This window comes from Emys orbicularis, chromosome 1 (genome assembly GCF_028017835.1).
Source record: "Emys orbicularis isolate rEmyOrb1 chromosome 1, rEmyOrb1.hap1, whole genome shotgun sequence".
Taxonomy (NCBI): domain Eukaryota; kingdom Metazoa; phylum Chordata; order Testudines; family Emydidae; genus Emys; species Emys orbicularis.
Window position 1 is genome coordinate 89390610 of NC_088683.1, and position 15849 is coordinate 89406458.

The 15849-nt window shown below is 42.9% G+C and overlaps 1 protein-coding gene across 5 annotated transcripts in view; it reads left to right on the forward strand.

Moving 5' to 3' along the window:
• APAF1 (apoptotic peptidase activating factor 1) overlaps window positions 1-15849 on the forward strand; it is a 71528-nt gene that overhangs the window by 50513 nt on the left and 5166 nt on the right. For all 5 annotated transcript variants that reach the window (XM_065423524.1, XM_065423526.1, XM_065423528.1 and 2 more), the window contains 4 exons: window positions 5642-5767; window positions 7768-7893; window positions 9963-10082; window positions 10796-10921. In XM_065423524.1, the coding sequence (XP_065279596.1) occupies window positions 5642-5767; window positions 7768-7893; window positions 9963-10082; window positions 10796-10921 (498 nt within the window). The remainder of the gene's footprint in view (window positions 1-5641; window positions 5768-7767; window positions 7894-9962; window positions 10083-10795; window positions 10922-15849) is intronic.

A 15849-nucleotide genomic window follows, 5' to 3' on the forward strand; every position in this document is an offset into this window, starting at 1 on the left:
ACATGATCTACTTACTTACAATTAACAGATGTATTTCTGAAATATAACAAGTTTCTGTGGTAATTATGGAAGAACTGTTTTAGAGGAAAGATGGTGGGCAAGTCCTGTACTGACCAGGCTCACCTAGATCTAGAATTCTAATTACCTCCATCCGATCAGCGGAGGAGACCCAACCCTACAAGCAGAGGTCCAATTTATATGCCCCTTCGTGAAGAAGAGAAATTGACAAATCATAAAAAAATTTGGGCATTGTGGTAGAGCCAGAGCCGCCGAGAGCGGGTTCGGGCCCCGGTGAAAATTTTTTTTCTGGGCCCCCAGCAAGGGCGGACTGGCTAAACAGGGCCGGCGAGATGGGGGGAAGCTGGGCCCCCTTCCGGACCGCCAGGCCCTGGTAAGGCGACGAGGGGGGGGGGGAAGCCGAGCACCGGGCCCCCTTCCAGACCGCCGGGCCCCGGTAATTTGTACCGGCTTTCCCCCCCCCCCTTCGTCGGCCCTGGGTAGAGCTGAAGATGAGATTCCCCGTGCAATGCTGTGCCCAAAAAGGCTAATGTGGTCCATAAATCGATAAACAGGGGAAGTAGGAGTAGGGAGCTAGAGGTTATTTTACTTCTGTATTTGATGCAGATGTGACCGCTGCTGGAATAACGTGTTCAGTTCTGGTGTCAACAATTCAAGGACATTGATAAATAGGAGAGGGTTCAGAGAAGAGCTACAAGAATGATTAAAGGATTAGAAGACATGCCATATAGCAGTGTTCTTCACTCTTTTTGAAGCGTGGGCCACTTTGGCAAAAAATCTTCAGTGTGAGAGCCACATCAACTACTAAATTAACACATTGCTTACTACTCTTTAATGATGTAATGTTACAGAGCCACTCGTATAACTAAAACAGTCTACTTGTACAATAAAATGATACTCCTTTTATAAAATAATAACCAGGAAAATATATGGAATTAAAAAGGCACCTACGCGAGTAAACTTTTTAAGAGCAGATAATGCAAAACTTACTTTAAAAACTGGATGAGCAAGAGTGTGCCTGTTCCTCCTTGACTTTGTTCATGCAGTATTTGTAATCTGTCATCGCAATTCTAGTAAGGCAGTCCAAATGTCCATTGGTCAATTTGTTCCTCTGTTTTCTTTTCAGCCCTCTGGCTGGGGGTGAGGGCTGCAGAGTAGGGCCGGGGATGAGGGGTTCAGGGTGCACAAGGGGGATCAGGACTGGGGCAGAGGGTTGGGATGCGGGTGGGGGGTGAGGGCTCTGGCTGGGGGTGCGGGCTCTGGGGTGGGGCTGGAGATGAGGAGTTTGGGGTGCAGGCAGGCTGCCCCCGGACTGGGGCCAGAGGACTCCCCCCAGCCCTCTCCCTACCGGCAGTAGCTAGCTCCAGGGAAGGGGGTCTCTCTCCCCCTGCCAGCGGGCAGCACGGAGCTCCAGGGGAAGGGCCCTCTCTCCCCCCTCCAGCAGCAGGGAGCGCCGGGGGAGAGGCCTGCAGCAGCCCTGCAAGCCCCAACTTGCTCCCCTCCCCAGTTCCCACCCACCCCCTACCTCTCTCCTCTCCAGGTCCCTGCTGCATGGCCCTTTAGAGCTGCTGCGTGGCTACTTATAGCCTGCTGCATGGCCATGCAGCTTAGAGGGAACTTAGAGAGCTGCTCTTAGGGTCAATAGGAACCACCACTGGCTCACGGGCCTTGTAATGAAGAACACTGCCTTATAGTGGTAGACTCAAAGATGCTCAATCTATTTAGTTTAAGAAAGAGGAGGTTAAGGGATGACTTGATTACAGTCTATAAGGGGCCTGCCTGGGGAGCAAATATTTGATAATGGGCTCTTCAGTCTAGCAGAGAAAGGTATAACATGATCCAATGGCTAGAAGTTGAAGCTGGACAAATTCAGACTGGAAATGAGGTGTACATTTTTAACGTTGAGGGTAATTAATCACTGGAACAATTAATCAAGGGTCATGATTCACTGGCAATTTTTAAATCAAGATTGGATCTTGGTTTCTTTTCTTTTTTTTTTTTTTTTTTTTTTTTTTTTTTAAGACATGCTCTAATTCAAAAGGAATTATTCTGGGGAAATTCCGTGGCCTGTATTATGCAGGAGGTCAGAGTAAATGATCACAGTGGTCCCTTTTGGCCTTGGAATCTATGTATCTGTGACTTGTAAGGCCAGTTCAATGTTAAGCAGAAATTCAAAGAGTAGAATTGAGCTCTCAACTTCTTACTGCAGCCAGGCTTTGTCTCTCAACAGTACTTACCCTGCAGCATTACTTTTTTGTTTGGGAGAAAAAAAATACTTTAAAAATTTTATAGAAGAACAATAGAGAAAATTAAAAGCTTGACGTGAAGAGTCGGCACTTCTGAAATTTGGGCCAAATAATATCCGAGTATGTGGGCTAAGAATGCTTGGGGTGAACAATAAGCATCGCTGCAGGTGTATTAATTTTTTTAATTATATAAACTCTTGAATTTCACATCCTATCTACCAGAATTGATATCACATATAAGTAGTGACTTAGTCTTACTATTTACATCACTAGAACTTAAAATAACAGCTTTTCATAGCTTTTTTTATGTCATTGTTTGAACTAGATTAAAACTAGAGAGATTAAATCTTATTTTCAAAGTAACTTCAGAAGTCATAGGTACAGATTTATCTGTACTGTACATTTGCTCTATATCTATTGCCCACCTTACAATAATACCTTAGACTAATATAACATCTTCATTAGGGACTTTGCAGTGACGGTGCTCATGCTTTGCAAATCCAGCAGGCTTCAAGGGGAGGGGAATGTACTCAGTACCTCACAGGGTTTAGTCCTTGTTCAATTAGATTAGAAAAGCAGCATAACTTTTCTTGTTTTAAAGCAAGAATAACACATTACAAAATGTATTTGGTTCTTTTGCAAGGCATTTTGTCTAGTTATAATATTTTGTAGTATATGTTGTAAAATTAGTGGAAGGTATAATAGAGCTCTCATTGCAGCTCTCTGCTACTAAATCTTTACAGTAAAGTAGGAAGAGACTGCGTATATTGATGAAGTGTTGGTAAGTGAGGTTCTGTTGTATACTTGACATAAACTGTTAGGTTGCATTATTTTATATTTTAAGAAAATATCAAATATTTACCTACTATTGGGCAAATCTGTTACAACTATTTGGACCTTTATAGGAAAAGGCCTTTTTTCCAACATCCTTTTCTGTCTTTGGACATTTGAGCATCTATGTATTAGAGGATCTGAGTGCATAACCATATTCCTCATGGAGAAAAAGGTTGATAAGATACTTGAACTTTTTCCCAATCTTGCTTGTCTGTTTGGTTCTATCTACCTGTTTACTCAGTACTGTCTCTTCTTATATGTGTTTGTGTTGTCATCTTACTATTTGCAGTGTTTTACATTAGAATGTGTCTTCTGCTGTCCACATGCTTTTATCCCCTTTTCATTAAGGAATACTCGAAAGGAGTGTAAATAAAATAACTTAAATTACGAAACCTCCTCCCCCAGCAAGAAGAATTTTTTTTAAAAGCATTCTTATTTTACCTATACAATTGCAATTTTTTTTTGAGAGGCGGTGTTAGACTCTAGAGATTTTCTGTTTCAATGATTGACTTTAAAACTGTTTTAGTCTCAAGTTCTGATATCATTTATACCTGGTTTCCACTTTTTTATAAGAAGGGATATAGAGCTATGCAGTAGTTATAGTGATTCAGTATTCTCTACTTCTAGAAATACACCGTTGGATTTTTTGAAACTTTGAAGTGGGATTGGATGACTCAGAGGGTTTGATTATCAAGTATAGAATATTTCTCCTCTAGGTTGCAAGTTGAATTGTGTCCAAGGTTAGGAGTGACCAAGTCCTTTCCATCTAATGGCTGGCATATGAATGTGTTGGTTCTTAGACTACTTCCCAGTGAACAGATAGCCACTTGCCATTTTAAAAAAAAAAAGAGTTGACTTCTGATTTTCAGAAATAGATGAACTTCAGTGCCTACTTGCACGCCAAGGAAAACTTTCCACTTTGCCTCTGATAGTGAATTTTTTAAGCCCTTCTAACATTTCTGTGAACAATTTGAACAAATTACCTATGTTCATTATCTAAAGGAGGTTAACCAATGAGAATCAGAAACCTGCCATAGATTTAGGAAGGGACCGATATAGGAACACACACAAATGCTGTTGGTTTTGGCCTGTGACCATCTTTAGAATAACCTTCCCCAGTGAAAGGTTTCAGTCTCCAGCCCATGTCAAAATCAAAACATTTGTTAAAAGAATCAAACCTTGCTATTTTTCCTCAATGCACATGTATGGTTACTTTTGCATATCCATGGGAGAATAAATCCCTAACCTCTTGTTTGTAAACTACTGTAAGCAAAGCTTTTTTTTTTTCTTTTTTCTTTGAGACTGTTTAAAACCATGGTCACCAACTGGTCAATCGCGATCGACTGGTCAATCCTAGAGGATCTCCCAGTCGATCGTGATCTCTGGCAGCACAGCGGGGCTGCCGCTAAGACAGGCTCCCTGCTTGCCCCGGCCCCATGTTGCTCCCGGAAGCAGCCAGCGCGGCCCAGGGAATGGGGGGGGGGGTAAGGGTAAGCGTATCCCCTGCTACTGCCTGCAAGCACCACCCCCGGAGTTCTCTTTGGCCGAGAACGGGTAGCTGTGGCCAATGGGAGCTGCAGGGGTGGGGTGCTTTCAGAGAGGGGCGGTGTGCAAAGCCACATGCCACACATGTCATCCCCCCACCCAGCCCCCTCCCAGAGCCAGCCCCCCAAGCTGCCTCCTGCACCCCGAGCCCCAGCCCTGCTCCCCTTCCCGGAGTCAGCACCCCATATCCCTTAAATTCAAAAAGTGATCTTGGGTGTAAAAAGGTTGGAGACCACTGGTTTAAAAGAAGCTTTCACTTGTTTGTAAATCATTGCATTCCAAAGATCTTTCCATGAAGATTACATGAAAGTGATAGTTGAACTGATGTGGACAGAGGTGACATGTAGTTAAGACCTACTGTACTAGATGTGTATATTAATCCTTTTTGAATCATACCCAGTTGCTAGGTGTGTAAAATCCTGACTGTATTGATGTACTTGAAAAATGTTTTGCAGGAGCTGTAAAATCTTCTCAACTTAAATTTGTTTTGTCCAAAGAACAAGTGTCTAGAGCTAGTTTATACAGCTTTTATAACTTCTTTCTGGGGTAGGCCTGGTCTACACTGGGGGTGGGGGGGATCGACCTAAGATACGCAACTTCAGCTACGAGAATAGCGTAGCTGAAGACGACGTATCTTAGTTCGACTTACCTCGCGTCCTCATGGCGCGGGATCGACTGCTGCCGCACCCCGTCACCTCCGCTTCTGCCTCTCGCCGCGGTGGAGTTCCGGAGTCGACGGCAGAGCGATTGGGGATCGATTTATTGCGTCTACACTAGACGCGATAAATTGATCCCCAATAGATCGATCACTACCCGCCGATCTGGTGGGTAGTGAAGACGTACCCTTAGAAAAGCACATCTGAATGTACTATATCCTATGTTCAGGTAGGTATGCTAAAACAGTGGTGGTCCCACAAAAGATGTAGGTTTGTCGTGTTTTAAAGTAAAGATGCTGTACAAAGTTGCTCTAGTTTAATAATCCACATTTTTGGTTGCAGCTAATTAATGGAAATACAGGCCATACTGACTATCTGACTGAAGCCCAGGAATCTCTTATTTGCTGCTGTTGCCTAAGTGAAGATCTTCAATATGCAGCATTTGGAGAGGAGAATGGAACAGTAAAGGTACTGTACCCTGATTTTTGGGCAGTATTGAGTAAATCCACTGGTTAGTGTTTCTAATGATTTTTGACTAGCTTTCTTTAACATAAAAGTAACATTCTTGTTTAAATTCTAGAAAGAGAGAGGATAAGTAATTCAGATACTGCTTTTTGATGACACAGTATGTTTTACTCTTGAAGATTAAAAGAAATGGTATTATAAACCTGTATTATGGGGAATCAACTGTTCCCCTATCCAACAATGAGTACACCAACCCAGGTCACTCCCTGTCATGAGGAAAAAACTGTGGGAATGGCTTTAGGGAAGGAAAACTGAGAGGTAATCTGTGAGGAGTTTCCTCAGAATTCTGTCATCAGGGTTTTCTCCCCTTCTAGCAAAAGAAGCAAGATGTTGGATCACAGACCCCAATATCTGCATGGATCTAGGGATCTACTGGAGGGCCTATGCCTCTGTGCTGCCTGCATGGTCCCCTTTAGCTGTCCTCTGCTCCCTCTCAGAACGGCTACAGTGGGTTCCAGAACGTGGAGACCACAGTGTAGAGAGAGTACTGCTTGGAACTTAATAGAGCCTCATGTCCTGAGTAGATTCCTGATGCAACTGGAGGTACTAGGAAAAGGGAGAACAATATATTCCCCTGCTGCCAAGCATGTTTGGAGACTAACACATATATTATCCAGTTTATAAATATCAGAACTGTCTTGGCATTTATCCCCATACTTTTGTCCGCTCACATAAAAGGAGTAAGTAGAGTGTTAATAGTAGTAGTGTCTTACACTTGTTGACTGCTTGACTCATTTCACATCTCTCATTACAGAGACAAGTGCCTACAAATTTTGAAAAATTGCACTTGCCTGTAATCTGTTAATTGCTGAGCATAACATAAATTTAGAGGCTAATTTGCTGTGTTGCAATCACGTTAACATAAAACATGAAACATATAACATGTTGATAAATTGTATAGTCAATAGTTTGACCACACTTTGGCTTGTTATGAAATATATTTAAGAGACCAAATAAACTATGTGAGTTAGGTTTATTGATACAAGCCAATAATAATATAGTACAGAAAAAAGGTTTTATAAGATACCAGTTTCCAGGAAGACATTTTGTGCAGCATTATTACATTCACCTTAGAAGATATGCTTCCAAAGCTAAACCACCTAAAGCCATCTTTTCATATCCAACCTTTTTACAACTGCAAGGTACTGTATACGTTATTTGAAACTGCATTTAACCAATTAGCTTTTTACTTTGTTTTTCTGGTACTATGGTGTACCCCTCATCTCTTTGTTAAGAATACATATATTCCAGGTACCAAAGGGTGTGAAGGCACCTCCTAGGTCTGTACTAGGATAGAACAATCTTATGTTTTATCCTTTTCCTTTGGGACATTTCAGTACTGGTCTGCAAGACTAACTTTCTTCCTGTTGCTATGGTAAAGCATTCATCTGTCCTGGTCTTGACAGCTTCCCTGTTTGCTTAAACCAAAACTTACTTCAGTGAATGGAGGGGGTTATGGAATACTTAACATAAGTGGGCAGGGTTATATAAAAAGCATAGGCCAATTAAGGCTATATAACTGCTATTATATTACTTTTATGTACTTAATACGTACTGATATCTATATGATGCGAATAATGCATATTGGTAATGTGATGCACATATGCTATCGCAGAATATATTAGTCAACAAACACGAACACACATAAAATTTCACCCATAGGTTGGTACATACATGTCTGATACCCAAAAGAAATTGAAGGACTTATAGCCAATTTTTAACCATGTAGATTATCTGCTCACTTTTTCCAAGGGTCAGGCTAACATATGGATTTTTTTCTCACCCACTGGTTTAGATTTGAGACCTCATTTTTGTGTAGTACTGTATAGTATTCCATTATTTTTACTTCAGATGTTTTGCTTACATGTCTTTCTCTCAGTTTATTATATGTATGACTGTATTTTAATTCTTCATAAATGATCTCTCTGATTTTCCTTATAAAGGTTTTGAAATTGTCAAATAAGAGAGTTTTCAAATCCAGGACTGGACATGAGAAATCTGTACAACATTGCCAGTTTACATCTGATGGACAAACCCTTATTTCAAGCTCTGATGATTCAACTATACAGGTGTGGAAAATGTTTTAAACTTACACTGGAGCATTCAAAGCTACTAAAAAAAAAAGTACACTACAGATAGTGCAGACTCAATACACTCCATGCATTTTCCATGTTGACCATTGTTAGTCTCATGGTCCATTTGGATGGAGGACCATCACAATTGAGCAATGTGGACTGGCATGTAGATGTCTGTTAGCAAGGTCATCTCGTTTACTTCTCCTAACCCCACCATTGAAACTTGCTGGCTGTCTTTCTAATGGCATCATTCACAACTTCTCTACACTCGTGTTCATAGAACCACAGATACAATATAATTTGTCTGATTTGTGGATTAGGGACTAACCAAGTTCAATAGCTCTGATGGTTTATAATTTGAAGTTACAAAATCTGAAGTACTTATTTTGTTACAAATAAATCTCCACTGACATTCAAATTTGGGTCTTTGATATCAATGGATATGTAGAGTTTTCAGACTTTACTTAGTTCAGGACCGATAGGTGTTGCATTTTTAAAAAATTGTATAGAATGGGGACAGCAAATTGCTTCTTTTAAGTAATTAATTGTGCATACTTATCTTGTTGGACAGAAACAAAAAGAACCAAGTCAGAAAAAGGAGCACTTCCTTGATGGCCTAGAAAGGACCAAATGTTGAGTAAAATCTAAAGTAGTGTGGTGACCATTGTGTGTTTTAGAATTTTTCTATTTTGTGTTCACATAATAATGAATTACACCCTTTCGGTAAAATTTAGCTGAAATAGGTGTCATAGTTGCAAAGAAATATGGATTCTCAAAATAGACAGTTCAACCATTTAGTAATTTACGAATTTTGGGACCTGATCCAAAGTACACTGAAGTCAATTAAAAGACTCACTGACTTCAGTGTACTTTGGATCAGGCCCTTGATTGTGCCTTTATGGTAGCTGACTTAAATATGCGGAGATGCACACTTGCACATGGGAGGCTAGGACTGAGCTTGAAGTCTGATTCTTTTTCTTTTTTTGTATTTTTCTTTTTTGCACCCATGTGGAGGTAAGAATTACTGAGTAAAGGAAAACTTTATTAAGTCCTTTATTTAACTTGTCTGACAAGTTGTTTTTTGTTGTAGGATTCCCTCTAGTGGCTAATTTAGCACTTAAATTTTCTGGATTTTCAACCACATACTTTTCTTAGCTATTGGCTAACCCTTATTCTTTGGTTTCAGAGTAGCAGCCGTGTTAGTCTGTATCCGCAAAAAGAACAGGAGTACTTGTGACACCTTAGAGACTAACAAATTTATTAGAGCATAAGCTTTCGTGGGCTACAACCCACTTCACATCCGAAGAAGTGGGTTGTAGCCCACGAAAGCGAAGAAGTGGGTTGTAGCCCACGAAAGCTTATGCTCTAATAAATTTGTTAGTCTCTAAGGTGCCACAAGTACTCCTGTTCTTTTTCCTTATTCTTTGGTGCAGAAAGCTATAGGTTTAAAATAATTTTAAAAAAATCTTGAGCTGTTTAATAATTTCTGTAAATAAAGTAACATCCTTTGAATGTTTAATGCACAATTGCTGAAATTAAAAAGAAAAAACTATACAAACTTTTAAAACAAAAAGTGATATTTGATCAAAAATGTATTTTAACTGTATAATAAATCTGAGTAAAATTGCTTTACGGTAAAATAAATCTGAGTTACAGTGTGAAAAGTTATTGGTTGAAATCAAGGTTTTTAGGCCCCACATTTGAGTTTGCAGGGGAAGTTTTCAAACTCACTAATAATGGTAGCTAGTTATTGAAAGTCACATTATACAAATTTTATTGGGGAGGCTTTTTCCCTATTCAGACTTTTCTCAAGAGTTACTTCATTCACATGAACTTTCTACCAGCTGGCCATTATAATACACTTTTGTGACTGGCTCACATTAGTGCTTACCCAAGGTGAGTTGCAACAAAGCCAGGTACCTTCGATAGTTTACATAGACTGGAAGACAATGGATATTTTCTGCTGAAAAGAACAAGTTAATCATTGTTAAATTATATTTGCAATGTGGAGGAAGAACCCATTGTTTGTTTTAAAAGCTTACACATTTTATATTTATAAGCAGGTGTGGAATTGGCAGTCAGAAGAATATATATTTTTAAAAGGTCACAAGGAAGCAGTGAAGAATTTTAGGCTTTTGGAAAATTCAAGACTTCTTTCCTGGTCATTTGATGGAACAGTTAAGGTAAATATAAAATATCTTTGTATTGACAAATTACAGAAGGTGCATTGTGTCTTTAATTGGTAGCAAAAAAAAACAAAACTGTATATTTAATTTTCAAAGAATGAAACTTAGGCCCGGTCTATGCCGAGGTTTTTACCTAGAAGTGGAAACTATGTGATACAGCCACACGCACCAGAGCAAGCCCCTTTTGTAGATGTGGTGCATCAGTATAAAGTGTGATTTTTATTTTTATTTTTTCCCCACCAGAGTAGCTATACTGGATGCTAGAAAACCCAGTGTAAACAAGGATTAAAAGTAGGCGCAACTGCTATATTCAGGAAATGCAAAGGTTTTAGAGTCAGTCCAGTAGGAAAATATGGCAATAAAAAAAACAGTAATTGAATATTTTGATTATAGTTTGCTTTTTCTGCTGTTGGGTTAATTCTGCATTACATTACAGTATGTAATTTAGCACCAAAAGTATAAACTGCAACATTTTTTAAAGCTCAAATTTACATTTTCATTGTATTTCTAATTATTCACCTTACTACTCCTTATTACTCCCTTCCTATTTTGCATATCTGTAAAGAGCCACAAACCTTTATTATATATGGATGTTCTTGATGTACTTAGTCCAGTGTATGTTGTTGTATTAGAACTGTTTTATAGATATTGAATTGATCAAAAACTGCAAAAGTAGCCTGTACATTTTAAATTTTAATAATATTTTATAGGTGTGGAATATTTGTACTGGAAAAATAGAAGAAGATTTTGTTTGCCATGAAGATGCTGTTCTTTCTTGTGCTATTTCACCTGATGCCACCAAGTTTTCATCTACCTCTGCTGACAAAACTGCCAAGGTTAGTAAACATAATGTTGACAAATCTGCACAATGAGGTAAGTGTATCCTGGAATTTGTGCTAAAGACCAACTTCATTAGGTAGCAAACAACCACTCCAAATACCTCTACGCATTTCAAAATATCATATTATATATATATGTATCAGGTGACCATCTGTTAATTTGTCTGTATGCTTGCTTACTTGCTGTGTGCTTGCGAGGTTATAGTGTGATCTGTTTTGGGGTGTGTGTTCTGAGCCAAGTGTCCGGCTAGGCTAGGCTGAGAGTTTACTAATGAGCCTGCTGTCCTTTGATTTCCCCAACCCCGTAAAGTGCCTTGACAAGGGGGCAGAGCTAACTCAGGGAAAATATATTCTTCTTCGAGTGCTTGCTCACGTCAATTCCATTCTAGGTGTGTGCAGTTGTCGGACACTTTTGCCTTAGCAGTATCTGTAGGGCCTGCTGTGGCAGTAAATTGAATTCAATTCAGAAATTGCAGTACCTCCTGTTCGGTCCATGCTGGAGCTCTTTTGCGATTCTGGGACTCCAAGGTCACCTGTGCTGATGAGCTCTGCGTGGTCACCTGTGCTGATCAGCACGCCATGCTGGCCAAACAGGAAATGAAATTCAAAAGTTTGCGGCGCTTTTCCTGTCTACCATCTGAGTTGAGAGTGCTGTCCAGAGCGGTCACAGTGGAGCACTCTGGGATAGCTCCTGGAGGCCATTACCATCGAATTGCGTCCACACTACCCCAAATTTGATTTCAGCGCTAATCCCTTCGTCGGGGAGGAGTACAGAAATTGATTTTAAGAGCCCTTTAAGTCGACAAAAATGGCTTCGTCGTGTGGATGGGTGCAGGGTTAAGTCGATCTAACGCTGCTAAATTCGACCTAAACTCGTAGTGTAGACCAGGGCTAAGAAGAGGGACCCAGCACTGAGCAAGTTGGGGCATTGGGCAAAGGACCCTGCTTGGGCCGCCCGCCCACACCGAAGCTGCAAGGGGGCACGTCCCCAAGGGGACCTACTACCCCCCTAAGGGATCCGCCACCGACTCTGGGGAGCAGTAGAGGACCCAGGCTGATGGAGCAGTCAATGCTCTCTCAGCTCCCAGCGCCCAGAGAGCAACGGACTCTCCCGCTGCAGCCGGCACTGTGTGCAGTGATGGACCCAGTGAAGGCTCCCTACAAAGGGTAAGCCAGCCATGAAGGCCTCCCAGAAGGCGATTGAGCGCCATCAGTCTCTGGAGCCGAGGCAGAGCCCTTTGTTGCCATGTCCTTGGTGTCCACGTCAGCCCAGGTCACTGATTTGCCGCTACCGGTTGCGGCCACCACGCTCTCGGCACCGGTTATCTTTGTGCTGGCCGCCACCATCCCCAACACCTTGGGAACACACTCCCTACTCCCAGCACCGGTTTTATCATTCGAGGCCCTGGTCGCCCACGGCGACGGTTAGCCGACAGACCCAGACGTCGATGACCCCACCCTGCTCACCGAAGGAGGATTTCTCCAGGACAGGCAGGGAGTTCAGCCCCTCGCCGAGACAGCACCGTAGCAACTAGGCTCTGAAGGGTGCATCCACCACAGCAATGCTGACCTGGCAGCAGGGCCAGTGGCCAGTGCAATGGCCTTACTGGAATGCCTGGGGCATGCCGGTTATGCTGATTCCCCCGTCTCACCAGTCCTTGGTTGCCGCGTCGGACAAACCCCAATCGGCACTGGTGGCGCCAGGCTTGGTGCAGGAAGCACCAGTGGGCACTGCGGTGGAGGAACAGGTGCCCACCCCGAGACCCCCTGTCCCTGCAGGGGATGATGCCCCGGGCCCTTCCCTGGTGGTTCAGTCATCGTCCTCCACTCCAAACGAGACGGTGGTGGGATTCTTCCGTGCTAGCCCACCAGACAGCTTTAGGGAGCACCAGTGGGACTCCCTCCACAAGTTTAAGGACTCCATGCCCAAGTTGATGGCCCAAGAGTTCGGGGCTCTTGTGGAGGAAGGTACCACAGCAGCTCGGTGCTCCATCCAGATGGCCTAGGATGAGTCCGATTTAGTGGCCAGGGTGGTTGCCTTGGTGGTGGCCATGTGGCACAGCTCGTGGCTTCAGACCTCCGGCCTGTCCCAGGAGATGCAGTCGTCCATACAAGAGCTTGGGCCACCCTCTGCTCCCAGGGGATGCATATGCCTCAGTCTGCGAGGCAGCCATTCCAACTGCCCCCACTGCCAAGGCCTTAGCAGCCTCGGCAGGGATCTACGAGGAGAAGAGACAATGGGTTCAGTTGCCGCTGCCCTTCTCTTCCCGCTCACCTGCACAACCTGGCCGGGTGGAACACGATGGAGCCAGAAGCAGGCATTTTGAGGGTGTGCTCGAGAGCGATGCCCCAGTCACCTCCCCGGATCTGCCCCATCTTTTCCTCAACCATCTCCATCCCTATGCTCCATGGTTAACTACTGAGGATCGGGAATGTTTGCCTGAGTCCAATAGGTCCTACTAGGAGTAGAAAGCCCTCCACTAGAGAGACCTACCTGGCCACCTGGAAACAATTCACGTGCTGGGCCTCAGCCCAAGACGTTAGGCCTGAGCAGGCCTCGCTGCAGCTGATGCTGGACTACCTTATGCATCTCAAGCTCCAAGGTTTGTCCCTTTTATCAGTTAAGGTCCACTTGGCTGCTATATCAGCCTTTCACCTTCCGTTCCAGGGCAGATCAGTCTTGGCTCATAGCATGATGGTCCGGTTCTTAAAAGGTCATAATCGGCTCTACCCTCGAGTCCAGGACCCAGTCCCTCTGTGGGACCTGAATCGTGCTCGCACGGCTCGTGAAAGCTCCCTTCGAGCCGTTGGCATCCTGTTCCCTTCTGCTCTCCTGGAAGGTGTCATTCCTAGTGGCAATAACTTCTGCCTGAAGGGTCTCCGAGATTAGGGCATTTACATCAGGGCTGCCTATACGGTGTTCAAGGACAAAGTCTAGTTGCAGCCACATCCGGCTTTCCTGCCCAAGGTGGTTTCGCAATTTCACACAAGCCAGGACATATTCTTGCCTGTCTTCTGCCCAAAGTCTCATAAGTCTGAGGAGGAACGTAAGTTGCCCTCCCTGGATGTCAGGAGAGCGCTAGCCTTCTACATCGAGAGGACCAAGCCATTATGCAAGTCGACGCAGTTGTTCATCACGGTGGCAGGTACGTTGAAAAGTCGTCCAGTGTCCACCCAGAGAATTTCTTCTTGAATCACAGCCTGCATCCGATTCTGCTATGACCAGGCAAAGGTGCTTCCACTGGCGATCGTAACCGCCCACTCAACCAGAATACAAGCCTCGTCGGCAGCCTTCCTGGCCCATGTGCCAATCTTAGATATCTGCAGGGCCGCCACCTGGTTGTCTGTACATACGTTCACATCTCACTATGCACTTACCCAGCAAGCCCGAGACGATGCTGGCTTCAGTAGATCGGTATTACAAGCTGCATGTCTGTGAACTCTGAGCCCAGCTCCAGGGATACTGCTTGTGAGTCACCTAGAATGGAATCGACATGAGCAAGAACTCAAAGAAAAAACGGTTACCTACCTTTCGTAACTGTTGTTCTTAGAGATGTGTTGCTCATGTCCATTCCATTACCCGTCCTCCCACCCCTCTGTCAGAGTTGCCGGCAAGAAGGAAATGAGGGGGTGTAGGGCCAGCGGCGCCTGATATACTGATGCATAAGCACGGCACTCAAGGTGGCACCACAGCCAGCCCTACGGATACCGCTAAGGCAAAAGTCTCCGACAGCTGTGTAGATGGGCACGGCACATGTCTAGAATGGAATGGACATGAGTAACACATCTCGAAGAACAGTTACAAAAGGTATGTAACTGTTTTATCCCAACTTTTTTATGTATAAAATGATGGTGTCTAAATTAGCTCAAGAAAGAGATCTTGGAGTCATTGTGGATAGTTCTCTGAAAATATCTGTTCAATGTGCAGTGGCAATTAGGAAGCTAACAGAACCATTAGGAAAGAGATAGATAAAAAAAGAAAATATCATAATGCCACTATATAAATCTGTATATGCCCATACTTTGAATACTGTGTGCAGTTCAAGTCACCCCATCTTAGAATTGGAAAAAGTGCTCAGAAGGGCAACAAAAATGATTAGGGGTATGGAACAGCTTCAGTCCGAGGAGAGATTAAATAGACTGGGACTATTCATCTTAGAAAAGAGACAACTAATGGGAAATTATGATAGAGGTCTATAAAAAACATGAATGGTAAGAGAGATTGAATAGGGAAGTGTCATTTACCCCTTCACTTAACACAAGAAATGGGGTCATCTGATGAAATTAACAGGCAGCAGGTTTAAAACAAGCAGAAGGAAGTACTACTTAACATAACATACAGTCAACCTGTGGAACTCATTGCCATGGTATGTTGTGAAGACCAAAAGTATAATTGGGTTAAAAAAAGAATTAGATAAATTAATGGAGGCTAGGTCCATCAATGGCAATTAGCCAAGATGGTCAGGGATGCAACCCCATGCTCTGTGTCCCCCTAAACTTCTGATTGTCAGCAGCTGGGAGTAGACGATGGGATGAATCACTTGAAATCACCCTGCAGCATCTGGCACTGACCTCTGTCAGAGATAGAATACTGAGCTAGATGGACCATTGGTCTGACCCAGTATAGCCATTCTTATGTTTTTACTTTCTAAAGCTTTAGAGACCTCCCAGAATTTATCTTGGAGACAACTACACACACTCTTAAGGAGAACGGTTGACTTTAGTTCTCAAAAGATACACAGTCCATGCTCAGTATTTTGCATAGCTATGTGTATTGCTTTAGGGTTTTTGTAACTAAAGCATTAAGCAACTAGCTACAAACATTTTACAAGACAAGATTTTTAAAAATAACTAAATATTTAGATGTATCTCACATTTTCAAAAGTACTGAACACCCAGCAACCCTCATTGACATCAAATCAAGT